This window comes from Pelobates fuscus, chromosome 1 (assembly GCF_036172605.1).
Source record: "Pelobates fuscus isolate aPelFus1 chromosome 1, aPelFus1.pri, whole genome shotgun sequence".
NCBI classification, from domain to species: Eukaryota; Metazoa; Chordata; class Amphibia; order Anura; family Pelobatidae; genus Pelobates; species Pelobates fuscus.
The window spans coordinates 200,086,764-200,106,737 of NC_086317.1; the positions used below are offsets into that span (position 1 = coordinate 200,086,764).

At 41.7% G+C, this 19,974-nt stretch overlaps 1 protein-coding gene across 7 annotated transcripts; it reads left to right on the plus strand.

Moving 5' to 3' along the window:
• Nucleotides 1-1,049: 1,049 nt before the first annotated feature.
• Nucleotides 1,050-19,637, plus strand: PIGV (phosphatidylinositol glycan anchor biosynthesis class V). 7 transcript variants are annotated; one of them, XM_063453403.1, is made up of 4 exons: nucleotides 1,050-1,095; nucleotides 8,947-9,059; nucleotides 16,550-17,641; nucleotides 17,819-19,637. In XM_063453403.1, exons 2-4 carry the CDS (start codon nucleotides 8,979-8,981, stop codon nucleotides 18,059-18,061), a joined length of 1,416 nt encoding a protein of 471 aa, XP_063309473.1. In that variant the 5' UTR covers nucleotides 1,050-1,095; nucleotides 8,947-8,978; the 3' UTR covers nucleotides 18,062-19,637. The 7 variants fall into 7 exon arrangements, with proteins under 7 accessions (XP_063309473.1, XP_063309488.1, XP_063309503.1 ...); XM_063453418.1 differs by lacking the exon at nucleotides 1,050-1,095 and adding an exon at nucleotides 1,096-1,124; XM_063453433.1 differs by lacking the exon at nucleotides 1,050-1,095 and adding an exon at nucleotides 1,121-1,191.
• Nucleotides 19,638-19,974: the final 337 nt, after the last annotated feature.

A 19,974-nucleotide genomic window follows, 5' to 3' on the forward strand; every position in this document is an offset into this window, starting at 1 on the left:
AATAGTGAAAGGAGGCATCGCGAGATCACGGAGGAAAGGGTGAGTATTGTGGGAAAATGTATTTGACCCACAAGAAGTGGGTCAGCACTGGTCAAGTGTAGAAAAAATACATAAGACAAAGTAGTCCCTACTTTGTCTTATGTTTTTAAGAAAACTAGATTAGATAGGAAGAAGAAAAGAACAGAACCTAAGAGAGGGAAAGAAGAGGAAGCAATTGGAGAAAGGTAATACCGTGCCGCTTTAAGGTAGGGAAAAGGGTCCACACAACCAAATGCAAAAGAGGGAGATTAAAGCGTGTATCGCGTCTAAAACAGGCTTCCCCAAACTCCGGCCCTCCACATGTTGCTTAACTACAACTCCCATAATTTTATGGGGGAAAAAAAATAGGCTGAGAATCATGGGAGTTGTAGTTCAGCAACATCTGGAGGGCCAGAGTTTGGGAAAGCCTGGTCTAAAGTGGGATTATAGGAGCAATCCAGGTCTACACTCTGTCTGTTTCTGGCCCTCTTCTTTTGTGTTTATTGGTATAAAATGATCAACACTGATGTGGTCCGACCTCTGCCATGTGGGATTCATTTCCCATTGAATAAGTTACATTATTCAATGGAAAATAAATATCACCTTTTATATGACCTCCCTGAGTACAGTAAAAGGCTTTTAGCTTAACTCATCGACCAGTTAGTTATCTACTGGAAACTAAAATATAATCAAAACCGATATGAATTTTTTTTTTTTCTTTTCACTTTTACAAAACCGCCACGTGCCATCTCATGTAAAATGCCTATGGTATACAGAGAGTGAGCACACTGTCAGCATGGGGGGCGGGGGGAAATTACCAGGAAGCTGCACGCCGGCCACAGGATCGCCAGTTTAACCAGTGCACGGCTTGTAACCCAGGCATTAACCGCTACAATACAATTATACAGACAATGGCCGGGTTTGTATGCCAGGCGCTGGCTTGGCGCTGGGTGAGAGCGGACTAAGCGCCTGTCCCATCCAGCGCACCGAACATTGATAGTAAACAGACACACCGGAAGTCGGTGTGACCAGTATGGCATCCGGACGGATATGACGTAATGACAACAGGCCGCTCAGGTGGGTCGCTCGTCTATTATGTCTACGAGGTGGGAGTATTAAGATGGCGTCTGTTACACCGGAAATGAATGGTTACTATTATCGTGTTAGCAAAATGTATCACCCAGTGGAGGTCTTAATTAATAGTGCGATCCTGTGCTAAAGTGCGATGTTTGCAGTTTCTCTGGTTAAATAGTTGTTTATTTTTTTTGTTATTATTTAAAGGGACCCTATAGTCATCAGATCAGCTACAGCTCAATGTATTTGTTCTGGTGATTATAGTGAGTTCCTTCAGGCATTTTAATGGAAACACTGCCCTTTCAGGCAAACGGCAGGATTTACATTACTGCCTAGAAACATCTAAAATGGCAGTCACTCAGATGGCTGCTAGATTTTCAGCGTCTCCATGCGTTGCATGTAGACGCTGACCATTCCCCTTAGAGATACATTGATTCAGTGCATCTCTCTGAGGAGGTGCTGATTGGCGCAGTGTTTTGTGGTGGATACGCATTAGCCTCCTATTGCTTTCTTTTGGGAGATAAATAAAAGTAGATATCTTTTGCTGATGTGGAGTTGAACAGATATTGAGTTACTGGATGATAACACTAGAATCATATTGTGCTAATGGTATAGAAAATCATTTTATACCGATGTATTTAATTTAAACTGGTTATAGCATACAGCGCTGTGCTCCCATTATTCATTTATTTTGCTTCTCAGTGAAAGTTAAAAATTAAAATGTGATTGGCCATTTTAAAGACAGTCTTTTTAAATACACAATGGATTTACCCACATTTTGTAAACTAGGTCTTGCGTTTATATAAAGCCCCTGAAAGTCCCTCTTGCATGAAATCACTGGTCTCTCACACTCTTCATCCGTGAATTATATGTGTTTCTCCGCCATTCCTGGCTTGTCATACACAATCTACCTATTCCTAAGTAAGTAACCAGACCGGATACCCCAATCTCATACAACCCAGCTTCCCCTAGACTATATCTTTCCATTTATTTTCTCTGTAATGTAAGGTTTTCTATATTATTATTATATTATTTATATAGCGCCATCAAATTCCGCAGTGCTTTACAATTGGTGGACGAACAGACATGTAGTTGTAACCAGACAAGTTGGACACACGGAACAGAGGGGTTGAGGGCCCTGCTCAATGAGCTTTCATGCTAGAGGGAGTGGGGTAAAGTGACACAAAAGGTAAGGATAGTATTAGACTAGTGACAGTTGCAAGAGAGGAATCAGTCGGGAGCTATTAACAGTTTAATTGATACGCTTTTATGAAGAAGTCGTTTTTTAATGATTTTTTGAAGGATTGGAAACTGGGTGAGCATCTAATGGAGGAGGGAAGTGAGATCCACAAGGGTGCAGCCCTCGAGAAATCTTGAAGGCGAGCATCAGAGGTGGGAGTACGGACATTTGCAGGGTAGGCAACTTTTTTGCAGCCCTTTGCCTAAACAAGACTCTGAAGTCCCTTGGCGTGCCAGTCCTATTTTGTATTTGTAAATAAATAAATTGGAAAAATCCAGCCCTACCTTTTAGTATATGACATGATCTTTCAGCCATATGTATGCACCTTTATCCAGACAGTGTTTGAAAATGGACAGTTAGTGTCTGTGATCTTCCCTGCTTCACTCCCTGCACAGAAACAGGGAAAACCATAGACATTGTCAGATTTCAAACACTGTCTGACCCTTTGTGCATGTATATGGATCCTATCATATACTAAAATTGGGGATGTGTTTTTCCTTCTCAACCCCCTCCCCTCTCTATATTAAAGGATTGTTATATTAAAAAAAAAAATAGTTTTGATGTGAGAGTGGTCCTTTAACGTGTGTTGCTGTATGCTGCTCGCGTCATCTATTGGTGCTGCTGCTGCTTGTTGTATTTGTGCATATATCAGAACTCGACAAATCCCAGGTTGGTGACTAGGAAATTTGTCCTGGCGCCTGGGATTTGTGAACCTATTCAGCCCCTGAGGTGACCAGCTGCCTGAGATCGGAGGCGAGCAGGCAATTTATGGACAGATGAGGCGGGCAGGCAGCTGCCTGAGTGAGGAGGCGGCAAGGGAGCTGTTAGCTCCCTCATATGCCCTTGATTTATACAGGGAGCCGGTATATGACTTCACTCGGGCCACAGCATCACTAAACGGTTCACAAAAGGAGTAGAGTAGGAAGATCACTGGACCCCAGGAAAGCCGATCCACTCCAGGTAAGGAGGCTGGGTGGATTTAAATTGAGATAAAACAAATCATCCTAGGTGTATGTGAAAATGCATGTATGTTTCTGTCAATGAGTGTGTGTGTGTGTGTGTCTGTTTATGTGACCTGCCCCCTCCATTCACATGGGAAGTGTGTTATTCCCTTTTTATTTTATCAAGCTTTGCTGGTTTCACCACAGTTGACCCCTTATCCATGGCTGAGACCAGCCAATTCAATGCTTCATTATAGGAAAGCATTGGGAAACTATTGTGCATGACCCAGTCAACATCTCCTAATAGAATTGTATTTGATGTTCAAAAACCTGGCTCCTAACTTTTTTAGCTGGCTCCTAGATTCCAAGCAAATTTGTCAAGCTCTGGCATATGTGAGCATTGTTATAAAGTTTTGGTATTGGGTGCTATGTATGTATATGTGTTTTGTGTATGTACATGTTATGTGTATGAATGTGGGTAGTGTATAGGGGGCTGATTTGTGTCTGGGTATATATTGTATGTGGTAGTGCATGTGTATTTATGGGGCGGCTGCTTGTGGGGTTTTATGTAGGTTACCAGTGTTGTTTCTAGGGGCTGGATGTGAAGCTGTCTGTGTTAGCTATGGGCTGTGTGTAGTATTTTGTGTGTGCCTCCAACACACACTTCCAGACTTACACACAGAAATACATTCAAACCACACTGATGGGATACTCACAAGGACACTGATACACATTGTTAGACATACACAACCCAACACATGCTGCCAGACATACGTAGATCCCCAATACACATATCCAGAAACACACAACCCAATACACACAGCCAGATACATTGCCCACTGCCTTTGCAAACACTGGTAAGAACTTGGCCTTGATATGACTTTCGCCCAGCTCTGCTACAAATTAATTGCACCTTCAGCAATCGGGCACCAGCAGATATCTAAAGAAGTTCTACTGGGGTATTTGACCGTCCAGCTCCGCTGGAGATTCTTAATTGTCCCCAGCTTGTTTGGGTCTGGTAGCCTCATGGGCTGTGCAAAGGTACCTACCATGCCATAGGATTCTGATACTTGTTTCAGTGTGTGGTGGTGGTCTGTGTTTTTTTTTTTTCCGTCTCCTTCCTACCTTTCTGCAGGGAAGTGGGGGAGGGGGAGTTTCTATGTGACAATGTCCAAGAAAGCTGCCAGTAGGGAGTGTGGCTGGTGTAGACCATAGTGATTGCTCTTTCTGGATTGTAGATGCTGGGGAACCGGTGGCAGCGGTCCAAATAATTTGTTAAGTATCAAGATTGTGATGGAGCAACTAAGGCACTCTACACCTGCCAGAGGCTCTGACCACACTCCCCATGCCTGCTGTTTTGCAAGGGCAACACCATTACTCTTGGTGTTCTCTCCAAAGTCTTTGCTATCCCATGTATCTCCTCATGTTGTCTCCTGGTTCAATGACTTGCCCTTTCTCTTCTTGTCCTTTTTCCCCTCATATCTGTACTTTTATCTTTCCCACTCTCGCAGGCCTGAGCATGTGATTATTTGACCAAGTAGCGTCTGAGCAGGTTGCAGCTGCCTATCCAAAGGCTTTTTTTGCAGCAACTTCTACACTTGGAGGTCTCGCTATAGATGGTTTAAGGAGTGTGGAAACTTAACTTAAAGGAAAACACTCGAACAGCAAAAACAAATATATTTAATTTGAAAGGGACACTATAGGCACCGAGACCACTTCAGCTCATTGAAGTGGTCCGGGTGCCGTGTTCCATCACCCTAAAGCCTGAGAATTTAATTATTGCAGTTTTTAATAAACTGCAATAATTACCTCCTAGGGTTATCTCCTCTTAGTGGCTGTCTACCAGACAGCCACTTGAGGGACTTCTGGGTGCTTAGGTGGCTTTTGGACCTAGGTAAGTGACAGAAGGAGTTTGACAGAAGGGGAAGCTATATGTTTCCCTTTAATATTAGAGCATTCCTTAAAAGATTTAGATTGCCCCCACCCTCTCTTTAACATATAATTACCACCATTATTTTAACACTTTTTATCCAATGCCAAGCAGCTGTTACTCATTTTCTGAGATCATTGATACAGATTATCTTATAAACAAATATTGGGGACCTAATGGACATAAGTAACAATCAGCCATTTGGATACTTTTTACATAGAAGCATGCAATACAGTGCAATCACAGCATTTGGTGGCATTGTGCCAATAGGTAAGTAAGTCTTCAATGATAAAGTGCCTTTATTAGTTGAGGTGTCTTTATGGCAAAATGTACACATTACCATCTCTCTAAAGATAATTTATTAGGAGTAAGTGGTTTTGGTGCTTAGGGTCCTATTAAACTCTAGTTTCTCTTTTCAGTCACTTGAATAAGTATACAATACATGTTTGTTTACAAGGAACCTGTATCTGTTAACTTCCAAATGTAATACACTTCCTCTCCTACATGGTAAGACAAGGGCTAACTAATTGCCTAAACAGATAAAGGTGACGTTCTCATACTAACACTAATTTTAATATTTTTTTTTTTTTTACTGTTTAATATATATACTTCTGCTTGTTTTCTTTGAGAGTATATGAAAACAAAACAACGCTTGCAAAAGCTGCAAACCTGCTTTCTGAAGCTTTTGCAGTCTCTCTCCTTTTTCTGCTTCACATTCAGTCTGTGTAAGGGAATTCACCAATCAGAGGCCTCTCATTTAGAAGCCTCTGTTCTGGTTCGCATGACTGCGCATGTGTTTACAATTTAAAGGAACACTATAGTCACCAAAATTACTTTAGCTAAATAAAGCAGTTTTAGTGTATAGATCAGTGATGGTGAACCTATGGCACGCGTGCCACAGGTGGCACGCCGGGCCCTCTCTGTGGGCACGCGGCCATAGCTTTGCCATCACTGCAGAGTAGGCGCCCGCCTGCCCAAAACGGCAGGCGCCTACTCTGCTTCCGTGTCGGCAGGACCGGAAGCAGGGGGAGGGATCGAGGAAGCAGCTCTCCCGCGAGCTGTGTGGAGCGTTGCCGCGCGTTACCATGGCAACGCTCCACACAGCATCGCACGGGAGGACAGGAGAGCTGCAGGACCTGTCCTGTCCTGCATACCACCACCGGACCACCAGGGATGACTGTGTTCCCCCCCTCCCCTTCACCAAAGGTAACAAGAAGGGAAGGGAAGGGAAGGGGGGGGGGATACTGATTTAATAACCTACCCCCCTTACCCCCAGCACCCCTACTCCCATTACCCCCAGCACCCCTACTCCTTCTACTCCCACTACCCCCAGCACCCCTACTCCTTCTACTCCCACTACCCCCAGCACCCCTACTCCCACTACCCCCAGCACCCCTACTCCTACTACCCCCAGCACCCCTACTCCTTCTACTCCCAGCACCCCTACTCCCACTACCCCCAGCACCCCTACTCCCACTACCCACAGCACCCCTACTCCCAGCACCCCTACTCCCACTACCCCCAGCACCCCTACTCCCACTACCCCCAGCACCCCTACTCCCACTACCCACAGCACCCCTACTCCCACTACCCACAGCACCCCTACCCCCAGGACACCTACCCCCCCTCCACACAGCACCCCTACCCCCCCCACACACAGCACCCCTACCCCCCCACACACAGCACCCCTACCCCCCCACACACAGCACCCCTACCCCCCCCACACACAGCACCCCTACCCCCCCCACACACACAACACCCTTTCCCCCAAACACACACAGCACCCTTTCCCCCAAACACACACAGAGCACCCTTTCCCCCAAACACACACAGAGCACCCTTTCCCCCAAACACACACAGCACCCTTTCCCCCAAACACACACAGCACCCTTTCCCCCAAACACACACAGCACCCTTTCCCCCACACACACACAGCACCCTTTCCCCCACACACACACAGCACCCTACCCCCCCACACACAGCACCCTACCCCCCCACACACAGCACCCTACCCCCACACACACAGCACCCTACCCCCACACACACAGCACCCTACCCCCACACACACACACAGCACCCTACCCCCACACACACACACACAGCACCCTACCCCCCCACACACACAGCACCCTACCCCCCCACACACACAGCACCCTACCCCCCCACACACACAGCACCCTACCCCCCCACACACACAACACCCTACCCCCCCACACACACAGCACCCTACCCCCCACACACAAAGCACCCTACCCCCCACACAAAGCACCCTACCCCCCACACACTGCACCCCAACCCCCCACACACAGCACCCCACCCCCCCACACAACATTACACACAGACACATACACTGCACCCCTCAATGCAGTATATGTGTGTGTGTTCAGCAGTCTTTATGTATTCAGCAGTGTGTGTGTGTGTGTGTGTGTATTCAGCAGACTGCGTACTCAGCAGTGTGCGTGTATTTAGCGGACTGTGTGTGCATTTAGCAGTCTGTCTGTGTCTCGGTGTGTGTGTTTGTATTAAGCAGTTGGTGTGTGAATGTGTTCAGCAGTCTGTGTGTATGTATTGCATTTGTTGGAGATACTAATATAAGCTTAATTTATATCATTATTTTAAATTTTTATAATTTAACTCTCTGTTGTGTTCTTCTTTTAAAACAAAAGTTGTTAACTGTACGAGTAGTTTTTTCTAAACGTAAACCTCAGTATTCAGGTTTAATTGCCATGTTGGCACTTTGAGGGAAAAAAAGTTGGCATGTATTGCGGTTTGGGCACTCGGGCTCAAAAAGGTTCGCCATCACTGGTATAGATCATTCCCCTGCAATTGCACTGCTCAATTCACTGTCATTTAGGAGTTAAATCACTTTGTTTCTGTTTATGCAGCCCTAGCCACACCTCCCCTGGCTATGATTGACAGAGCCTGCATGGAAAAAAAAATCTGGTTTCACTTTCAAACAGATGTAATTTACCTTAAATAATTGTATCTCAATCTCTAAATTGAACTTTAATCACATACAGGAGGCTCTTGCAGGGTCTAGCAGGTTATTAACATAGCAGGGGATAAGAAAATCTTAATTAAACAGAATTTGCAATAAAGAAAGCCTAAATAGGGCTCTCTTTACAGGAAGTGTTTATGGAAGGCTGTGCAAGTCACATGCAGGGAGGTGTGACTAGGGTTGATAAACAAAGGGATTTAACTCCTAAATGGCAGAGGATTGAGCAGTGAGGCTGCAGGGGCATGTTCTATACACCAAAACTGCTTCATTAGGCTAAAGTTGTTCAGGTGACTATAGTGTCCCTTTAACAGTGTTGTAGTACAATTCCTTTAGTATTAATTTTAAATAACAGAAACTAGTGCTAGAACAAAAACATTACCCACAATACTTTGCAAGCATCAACATAACTCCCCTATGATGAACATAATTTATAGAGAAGTTAAAAACCAGAATACATTGTGGATGTGGAACTGGCACAGACAAATCACTGAGGCCTCAGCAAATTGAAAGTAAGAAACATTGTCCATATTGGCAATTGATTTTATTATTGGATTATTCACTAAAGAGAGAATTGTCAGGAATTCATAGCAAGTTTAAAATGTTAGACTAAAATAGCCAAACTGGAAACATACCTGACTAGGAGAAAATTTCCAATTTAGCTATTTTGAATTTAAATCTGAAATTCACTTTTAGTAAGTAACATTGATAGTACGCAAATTATATGCTTAATCTTGTCTCTCACCAGATTGATGTGAATTCCATTAAATCCACAGCAACATGTGGTGGACCTGGGACCCGTTCCTCAAGGAGGTATTTCACTTTTCTCTGTGTTCTCGAGGGATCACACTTGCAATGCAGGTGAGTGCTGTATTTTTTCTGTAGATTCATGTATCTTGTAAATGAATTATATATTTTTATTTGAAAGCGTGTACAGCAACATGTTGCATTTGTGAAAACATACTGAAACTACTCTGCAAAGTGCAATTACTTTACAGCGATGCACTCAATTGAAGCTGACAACTGAACTACAAATCATTTAAGCCCTCACTATCTAACAATATAAAAGATGCAATTACTATGTGATTTGCTATATATAATTGACTGTATGTGATTTGCTATATCCAATTGACTGTATATTAGTGCAGTTTTAAAGAGTTTATATAATACATTACAAAAGTAACACTGGTTTCAAGTCCAGGGTTTAAGAAAATTCCCCTAAAAGGTTACTCCAACCACCATGTCTACTTCTGCTTTTTGAAGTGGTCATGGTGGTAGGAGTCTGGTTGTGCAGGGTTTCAGCTTGAAACGCTGCACATCCAGAGGCATTGGCAATTGTGTGGCAGGAGGCTAGTTACACCCTTGGCACACGTGACTTAGGTAGTGCAGAACTGTGTTCTGGGCTGCCTATTGTCAATTCTCATTTTTTTCATCTGTTGACTGAGGCTTATCTAGGAGAATATTAAACAGGTGATTCTACTCAAAGTTCGTTAGTGTCCAGCCAGCACTAGAAGTGGCATAGGTAGGACATGACCCTTAACTAATATGGATTTGTGTGTGTGTGTAGAAAACGTTAGCCTTTTATCTACTGGGCCAGAAAGTCTAGTGAGAGTTAAGTATTAGATACACAACAAACAAAGTACAGCTGCAGATGTTCTCAAACGTTGGCATACCCTGGCAGAAATTGTGACATTTTGGCATTGGTTTTGAAAATATGACTGGTTATGCAAAACATTTTTTATTAAAGGATAGTAATCATATGAAGCCATTTATAGCTGTTTGGCTCCAATTTAAATCATGACGATAACAGAAATCAACCAAACGGCCCTGATCAAACGTTTACATACCCTTGAATGTTTGGCCTTATTACAAACACACAAGGTGACACACACAGGTTAAAATAGAAATTAAAGTTTAATTTCCCACACCTGTAGCTTTTTGAATTGCAATTTGTGTATAAATAGTCAATGAGTTTAGCTCTCACGTATATGCACTGAGCAGGCTAGATATTGAGCCATGGGGAGCAGAAAAAGAACTGTCAAAAAAACCTGCGTACCAAGGAAATGGAACTTTTATAAAGATGGAAAAGGATATAAAAAGATATCTAAAGCCTTGAAAATGCCAGTCAATACTGTTCAAATACTTAAAGGGACACTCCAGGCACCCAGACCACTTCTGCCTATTGGAGTGGTCTGGGTGCCAACTCCCACTACCCTTAACCCTGCAAGTGTAATTATTGCAGTTTTTATCAATTAGACAGCCACTAGAGGGAGGTCTGTGTTCTTAGAACATGAAAGTGTTTTAAACAACGCTGGACGTCCTCACGCTTTGTAAGGACCTCCAGAATCCCTGAAATCCCCATAGGAAAGCATTATAATGAATAATGCTTTCCTATGGGGAGGTCTAATGCGCGTGCACGGCCATTGCCGCGCATGCACATTAGGTCCCTCGGCGCTGGCTCAGGTAAGTCACTAAAGGGGTTTTAACCCGTTCAGCAACATGGGATGGGGGGTGGAGGGAAAGGGGCATTTTAAGAAGTGGAAAATTCAAAGGTCAGGTAGATCAAGAAAGATTTCAGCCTCAACGGTCAGAAGAATTGTTTGGGATACAAAGAAAAACCCACGGGTAACCTCAGGAGAAATACAAGAGGCTCTGGGAAAAGACTGTGTGGATGTTTCAAGGAGCAAAATATGATACTTGAACAAAAACGAGCTGCATGGTCGAGTTGTCAGAAAGAAGCCTTTACTGTGCCAATGCAAAAAAAAAAAATCCAGTTACAATATGCCAAACAACACCTTGAAACACCTCACAGCTTTTGGTTATTTTGAGTGACAAGATCAAAATCGAGCTTTATGGTCAACAGGTCCTATAGTGAAAAGAATACCATCCCCACTGTAAAGCATAGTGGTGGTGGCTCACTGATGTTTTGGGGGGTGGGAGCTCTAAAGGCATGGGGAATCTTGTGAAAATTGATGGCAAGATGAATGCAGCATGTTATCAGACAATTTGCATTCTTCTGCACGAAGGCTGCACATGGGATACTCTTGGTCTTTCCAGCAAGACAATGACCCCAAGGACAATGCCATGTTGACATGCCAGTGTTTACAACAGAAAAAGATGAAGGTTCTGGAGTGGCCATCACAGTCTTCTGACCTTAATATCATCGAGCCACTCTGGGGAAATCTTAAACGTGCGGTTCATGCAAGATGACCAAAGACTTTGCATGACCTGGAGGCATTTTGCCAAGACGAGTGGGCAGCTATACCACCTGCAAGAATTAGGAGCCACATAGCGTGCAGTCTTTTGTAATAGCTGTCTGTCATTGATGCTAAAGGGGGCAATACACAGTATTAAGAACTAAGGGTATGCAGACTTTTGACCAGGGGTCATTTAATTTTTTTATTTGTTTTGTTTTTTGATTGTGTCATTCTGTTATAACCTATAGTTAAATAGGAATCCCATAATAAATAAAAGAAAGGTGTTTTGCCTGCTTACTCATGTTTTCTTTAAAAATGGTACATATATTATCAATTATCCAAGGGTATGCAAACTTTCGAGCTCAACTGTATTTGCATAGTTACCATTGTAGCCAAATCCAATCCCCCTTAATAGCAGAGCCCATTAAGTCTCTAGTAACAAAAAAAAAGAATGTGGAAATAAAAGTGTATCTCCTCAAAAGCTTTATTAGTTAATTATGCTATATGAAGATCATTGGTCACCAAAAGTCTAGTTTGTTGCACTTTAAGGCAGTAAAGAATGAGGTAATATATAAAGATGTTCTACTATTCCTCCATTATTGGTAATTTGACCCCCACAGAACTGTAGTACACATTTCTATTCCTCATCATAGATTAGTAAGTAACTGAGAAATAACCAATAGAATGAAATTATAAAAGGAGCAGGGGCGGACGGTATACTAGATACCGCGGCCACTAGGGGTTAAGGCCTGGGACCTACTCTACCATACAATATTGGTTATTTAAAGAATACATAGGTTGTATTCAACTTAAACCAAATTAACTCTTGCTCTGATTATCCCTCCACAGTCTGGCCAAGGGTATCCTATAGTCCGGTAACAAAGTGTAAGAAAGGAGGGGAAAGAAATTAAAAAGTACCTAGGTCACAAGGGAATGAAGCCTGGCTCATATTTAACCCCAAAATACAAATTCTCTAGGGGAGGAACACAATCTATCACTTGCAATTACTACTTAGTCTCTGCCCCCCCCCCCCCCCCCCTCCCCTCATATTAATATCTGTCTAATAATACACCATTATAGTGCTACACAAGTGCAATAATGTGAAAAGGGGAAGAAATAAACATTCATTATGCAATCACATTTATATCGCCCCTTTAAATGTGTATAGGCCCATAGGTAGATAGATCAAATAAATTCAAATTATAAAAAACAGTTGACTTGTTCACAAGCAAATGTATTATCTTACTTGAAGAGGGTTATGTATATCTTAATATGACAAATCATCTAAACAAATTTGGACCTTATTTCTATTTCTAATAAGAATAAGTAATTGTCTTGAAATACAGGAATAATGAAAAACAAGTCTGATGCTTATATTAGGGATAGAAAAAATTACTGTGGGGTATCATATATTCAGGGAACAACATGTAAGGATGGAGGGAGAAGGGATAGAAAGTACCTAGGTCACAAGGGAATGAAACTTGGGACCAACTTAACAGCAAGGTACTAATTCATTTATTTTTATTATTTTATTTTTTTATAATTCTTTATTTTTATTGTGCAAGTATCAACATTCAAGCTTTATATGCCACAACAGCATTGTCCAACATAGTATAACAAATAAAGGGTATTATTAGTATGGCGTCAATAGAAGTTGCACATTTTTTATATTATAATGATAACAGGCGCGGAACAATAACATAACAAATGTCAAAGCAAAAGAAAAAGGACTAGAGTGAAATGGTTGTTCCACTAGAGATGGAAAAATTGGACATCCATTCCACCAAAAGATATCTCTAGATTATTAGAATAATTATTATTAGGTATAAACTTTATTAAGCCGCTTACGGACAAAACAAAATGAAGTGTAAATAACAGTGAAACACTCGTGAAAATAGTGAATTAAAAACTGGGTAGATGCAATATGGATACCCTCAGAAGGTAAAGGGAGTGGCACAAATATTCAATTTAGAGTTTAAAGTAAGCAGTACAGTATATAGTACAGTATATAATAAATCGAATGTTACACTCCTCTAGAGAGAGGTTCCCACAGACTGCGGGACTTAATAGGTATCCCGGCTATCAGAGTGAATCCACATATATTCACCTAGACTCTACTGAATTGTAGTTACAAATTAGAATAGGTAGATAGTATCCATATGTATTAGATCTGTCATATAGTATCAATCTAAATTGTTGCAAAAAAGGAGTCTAGAGTGGACAAAATGTCAGTTAGTGAGGTAAACAGTCTGGTGTGGTAAGCAATCTATATTAACTGACGTATATATTTGAGTATTTAACAAGCATGTACGTGTCTATAGCTCCTGAAGCTGTTTCAGCGCGTTTTGTGGTTATGGTATGAGAGAGCTATGGCGCCTTCTGGCGGTGTCAGTCACAGTTAAATCTGTGTGTGCCTGCCTATGTGTCTGCGATTAAGGCTAGGTTGATACCGAGGCAGCATGTGTGCATCAGTTGCTCAGTGTTTGTTTTGCTCGTGTTATCTTTTGACCCAGGTAGGTTCAGCTTGATCCACTGTAGTGGAGTAAATAAATAACAAAACATAAAGGAACTTTACATGAGAAGCGGAAAGTGCACATAGTAGCTTAAATCTTGCCGGAGGGTTTGGTCTGCATATAGGGTCTTGCCTATAAGGTCCCTTGTGATAGGTGTGGGAGTCATGTTCAAAGGGGTCTGTCCCAGCCAGGAGTGGGGGGCGTCTTGCCTCCGTGTCGGCATCAGCCGATGCCCTGTGGGGGGGTCCTCATGTCCCGAGGTGCTGTCTGTAATGTCCTCTGGGGCATATCTGGGTGGGAGTCTGCCTTTGTACGTTGCCGGCGGGCAGGGTTTGGTGCGGTCTGTTCAGGCCCCCTCAGCTGTATCCACCTTGGGGCGTTGTGCAGGCGCCGTGGAGTCGCTGTGCTTTGCCGGGTAGGTTGTTGTAATTTCGCCTGGTGATTACCGTGGCTGCTCACCGCCGACGGCCGATTCAGTCGCTTGAGTTTGTAGGCTTTTCTTCTCTGCCATTCGCTGCTTGGTTTGTGGGTTTTGGGTGCTTGTGGGGGGTGCTCTCTCCTGTCGGGAGTTTACCGGTAATTCTGCAACAGTGGTGCCTGTCCCAGTTCGTTTCTCCCTTGCTGTTATTTTCAGCCAGAACTTGGCAAATATCTCATCAAGCTTAGCCTCGAAATCAGGTTGCTTTGTGTTGCAGGCGCACATGGCGGCGGCCATGATGTCTAGCCCCGTGTTTTCCGGCTGCTCATAGGGTCTTATCTCCGGGGCACTTACAGGTAGGGTGCTTCTCCTGGTTGGACCGGGATAACCCCCGCCGGTCCTGGGAGGAGCAGGGCATCGGTGAGACCGCACCTGCAATGCGTGGGCGAGGAGAGCGGCCGCCTCTTCCATCGTCCACAGGCCGCAGTCTTCAACCAAGGGTCTCCGAACTTCCAGACTCTCGATGCGGGTAGCAGGCTTATCACCAGGTCGCCCCTGATGTAGGTGGCAGATCCCGGTATGTTTTTAATTTCGGCAAGGTACTAATTCCATAGGAGAGTAACAGTCTATCACTTACAATTTCCAATTAGAATAAGTGATTGGATTGAAATACTGGAATAATGAAAGTTGGTAAGTATGCTGCTGATATTAGGGTTAGAAATAATACTGCAATTCACACCTTACTCAAAACATGTGAAATGAGACTGATGCCTCCGCATAGAAATGTAAAGGTTTTTCTAAATGGAGGTTCTCAATTATCTCAATGGTGTCCAAGGTAGTTGTGTTGTTATTTTTTAAAACTTCTTTGATAAATGTTCAAAGATAAAATTCATCCCCAAAAGTTTAAAAATGTGTAAAGAGGAATACTTAATCAAATCGGTGGCATACAAAAAACAGATTGGAACTCCTATGGATAAAAGAAGTAAGTATCTAATTTTTTCATTTTTAGTTTACACTATTCCCACATTCTTTTTGTGTATCTAATATTCAACTCTCACCAGACGCTCTGGCACTGTAGATACATGGCTAGAATTTTCTACTCACAAATTCTGTGAGAAGCCTGTGATTGGACCACAGTGTTGCTCCTGTGATGCCAGGAGAGGGCGTGCAGAAGAGTGCCATGAGTTTTCCCTGGTGCTGAATAAAAGTAAATAAAACGTCTTTTAAAACTAACAAAACATGATACAGATACGTAAGAGATAAATCAAAGTTTTTAAACGTGAGCATATTAAAAATGTAAAATTGCTTCCTATTTACTAAACTTTTTTTTTTTTTAATAAAGCTTTTTTGCTTATGGGTATCTTCTTCCCTCATAGCAAAAAGTACAGAAAACAGAACTGTGAAATTACTATACACAATACTGCTCACTCCCTTTCATGCAGCAACTGTCTCCACAACCCTGCATAGAAGAAGTGAGAGAGTGTAATGCTGCCATGGCTTTAATAAGGCAAAGAAAATGTATTTTAAGTATAGAAACAATCTTCTATTTTAGTGATCAAGTCAAGTCTGATTAATGGGCAAGCTATACAAGTAATGGGAAACATAAGATAATTTCAAATATTGGCTAAAATGTGCAATAAAGATGACTGAGCTGCACATATGCCACATGTCAATGTTTAAGTGTAAAATTCTTAAAAAATAATAATACAGTTGTTTATTTGATCATGTGGCACTTCTACTATATCTGTCCAGACAATGGAGTGTCTTATCTTGAATAATAACATTCCAAGATCCTGAGACAAGAGGATCGCTTCCTATAATAACGTAATAACCCCAAAAAGGGTTAGCTTGGAAGCCACTCAATTGCTATACTTTTCCCTCTGTGTTCTCCCAGAATTTCTAAGCAAGGACAACAGGATAAGATGCCCTCAGATTTACACTTATCATTTAAAAAAAAGTTTATTATAATATTGAAATAGTTGCTGCTCAAAATAACTTGCCTACTACTGCAATTTCACACAGAGTAATCACTGCACCAGGCAGAAAATTCCTTGTTTGTTTAGAATTATTCAAATTTTTGTGGCAATAATTCCAGATCCCAATATGTGAATTGTACATTTTTGTTGGAGTACAAATATGGTGTTACTCAGCAATAATTAATGTAAAAACTGAAAATATACAAACAGTAATATGTAAATTGTCATGTTTCTATCTCTTCACCAGATAGTCTTCAACACTCTAATTCCAGACCATAAAGCTGATGCCTTCTCCCCTCCACATACCTCTCCAGATAGTACGGGGGATCACCTAACAGAATTTCTTCTAGGGGGGCTTGGAAGATGGGATGCTGAACATTTCCTCTTCATAGCAGAACATGGATATGTATATGAACACAATATGGCATTCTTTCCATTGCTCCCTATCTGTCTGACTGGTTTGGCCAATGGACCACTTTATCCTTTGAAATGGACGCTCACCTTACGCAGTAGACTTCTGGTATCTGCTGCTCTGCTAAACTGTTTCTGTTTCACATTAGCAGCTATTTCATTATACCTTCTGGGCTGTGTAGCTCTGCAGTCTCGCAGTACTGCCTTTTTGGCATCTCTACTCTTCTGCATGAGCCCAGCTTCAATTTTTATGACTGCTGCCTACTCAGAGAGCTTGTTTGCACTTGCCACTTTTATAGGATTGTGGCTACTGGAAAAGCACATGATCCTCCGTGGTTGTATTTTTCTATCCCTTGCTACAGCCTCTCGTTCCAATGGTATGACCAATGTGGGGTTTTTGCTGCATGCAGTGGTCCAATCAATTGTGAATGGCTCACGAAATTGCCATAGAATGGGAAGGACCTTTCTAGGGATTTTTGTGGTAATTCTTCCATTTGCACTTTTCCAGTATTTTAGTTATTCTACATTCTGCCTGGCCTCTGCAACAAAAAATAAAGTTCCTAGAGAACTAGTGAAATTAGCAATAACTAAGGAGTACCGTCTTCCAGGTGCACAATTTCCCACCTGGTGCTCAACCTACCTTCCAATGGCCTATTCCTCTATACAAAGTGAGTACTGGGGAGTTGGCTTCCTCCAGTACTTTCAGCTGCGCCAGCTTCCAAATTTTCTTCTGGCATTACCAGTGATATTATTGAGCACTAGAGCGATATGGGAGTATTTTCAGGCCAATCCATACCTATGCATAAGTTTGGGACTGAGGACAGTACAGCTGAAGTCATCCAGTGGATATTGTGGACATCGAGTTTTCCTTTATGTGGCACACATTACAGCACTTATGGTTTTTGGAGTCCTCTGTATGCATATACAGGTAAAGAAAACTTGAATAATGTATAGAGAAAATAGTAAAATAAATGTGCATTGAAGAGAATGTAAGCCAAAATGTGGATGGTGTAGGTGTGTTTAGATAGTGCTTATTATTGTGTTCAGTTTTTAAGCAAAACGTACACACTGAAAAGGTCATACATTTTGTTTCTGCTTTCCACAGGTCCTCACCCGACTGCTTTTGTCATCTTCTCCAGTACTCTTTTGGTACTGCTCTCACCAGCTCCAGAAAAATGAGCCCTGGATATGGGGTCTTGAAAGAGGGTGTGTATCATCTAACCCTGCCCTTCGTCTTCTCCGTTCATGGAAGTCACTGCAACCCCAAACACGAGTACTGCTAGGCTATTTCTTGGTATACTGGATTCTCGGGACAGCCCTGCATGTCAACTTTCTACCTTGGACATAGCCAAGAGGGAGTATCTTGTATTTACTACTCCATTTTGACTGTGGCGCAAAACATCAATAATGCATTTTGACAATTTTTTTTTTGTCATGACTGGTTTGTCTATCTGGTGCATGAAAGACCTATATTGAATTTTATTTTTATCACCTTTCATTGTATCACTGTACCATGCAAGAAAGTGGTATATTATTTGCTTTTGTGATTCAAATATACATCAATGCCATTCAAGCAAATGGGTGGGTGATGTGTTGGTGGACAGGACTACATAAAAAATACAATAGTGTTTGTGTGCGCACTGTAATCATGATGTACGTAGAAAGCTACATTGTTACAAAATTTTCATTCATTATTCACCCATTTAGAGCCAGAGTTGACTTAACAATTGTGCCCATTTAGGGACACGTTCTCTTTTCCTCTACAATACTACTTTTTTTTTTAAAGAAAATAAGAATCTACTTTTATACATGCCTAGATTGAATGATATCATCTTTGACGTTGCATTTTGTGGTTTGCAGTAAGGTGTAACTTTTTTTTTTTTGTCATTCATTTTTTTTTCCCCAGTGTTAGACAAACAAGCTTTTGATGACAGATCCACAAGAGTATAAGACACGGGAAGTTGTAAATATAAAACATGACATGTCAATATTGTTGCACGTTTTAGGAAACAAAACTAGAACAAGATGAACACCATTTCTGCAGTTATTAGGCAAAACATTTAATTTATAGTCTGAACTATGTACTGGTGTTGCTTAGATTTTAGAGCAAACACTGAAAACTGGAGCTAGCTAGATAATGGTAACTAGAAGAGCCAGTGCTCTCTAGTGATGGCTAACCTTGACACCATAAATTATTCCTGGACTACATTTCCCATGATGCTTAGCTAGCTTTTAGACCTCTGTTTTGGAGGGAAGACCCAGCTCACATTTAAAAATGGTGGATTTCCTGGACCTCATTACAGCTGACTGAGGAGACTCATGGTTTGAGTGAAATGCATTTTGGCAATTTTAAGGACCGTTTGAAGCAAGTGCAACATTCATTTTATTTTTGCTATATTTGTTTTTCATCATTGTTTTAAATTGGATTAATAAATTACACATAGCCCTTTTCTGTGGTCCTGTGGAGTTCCAGTAACCTCATTAATGGGTAAAGTGCCACCCCTCAAATTGGCTCCAAGCTTATTTACCTCAGAGCCAGGATTTTATGGCTCTAAACCGTGTGCTCAACTACTTGATTATATGGTTGAAAGTTTTAAATTATTTTTAAAATACTACACTCTTGGGTTTTCCTTTATTACCTGTGCTTTAAGTGATAGTACATTTACACCAGGAGAGGGTTATTATTTTTGTTGTTGGTATTTTTATAGCACCAACTAATTCCGCAGCACTTTGTGTTGCTACCCTGAAAGCACAGATGCGCTAATTAAGGAGCCTATAAACTTGGACTCCAGTCCGTGTGAGTGAATCAGCTTCAAGATTTTCCTAGCCTTGACCTCAGAAAATATAGATTTTATTAAAGATTTTCTTTACTTAACTCCAGCCGCAGAAACATTTCTCAAAAAAGTTTAGTAAATAAAAGACAAAAAAAATAGAGCAACTGAAATGGAACACTCGGTAGCCAATCAGCATAGTCTATATCGTGAATGATCCCCAATATTCTTCCTCTTTCGAGCTGCGAATCTAGAAGTAGTATCTAGTAGAGTGAACTCAAAGGATAAGAACGATGAAACTCCAAACAGGATTAAGCTGAAACATAAAGAACAGGGTGGGTTAATGGGAGGGATAATACTCGCCTCCTGTCTTTAATAAAATCTATATTTTCTGACGACAAGACTAGGAAAATCTTTAATTTTAGAGAAAGACAGGAGGCTCGTATTATGCATGTTGAAAGCTGAATAATCATAGAAATATATCTCAAAT

Excerpts from the sequence above, each read along its gene's own strand:
- PIGV (XM_063453403.1), top strand. The coding sequence starts at position 8,979 with ATGTGGTGGACCTGGGACCCGTTCCTCAAGGAGGTATTTCACTTTTCT. Across the intron at positions 9,060-16,549 it reads GGATCACACTTGCAATGCAG|ATAGTCTTCAACACTCTAAT; the intron begins GTGAGTGCTGTA and ends TCTCTTCACCAG. Across the intron at positions 17,642-17,818 it reads TCCTCTGTATGCATATACAG|GTCCTCACCCGACTGCTTTT; the intron begins GTAAAGAAAACT and ends TGCTTTCCACAG.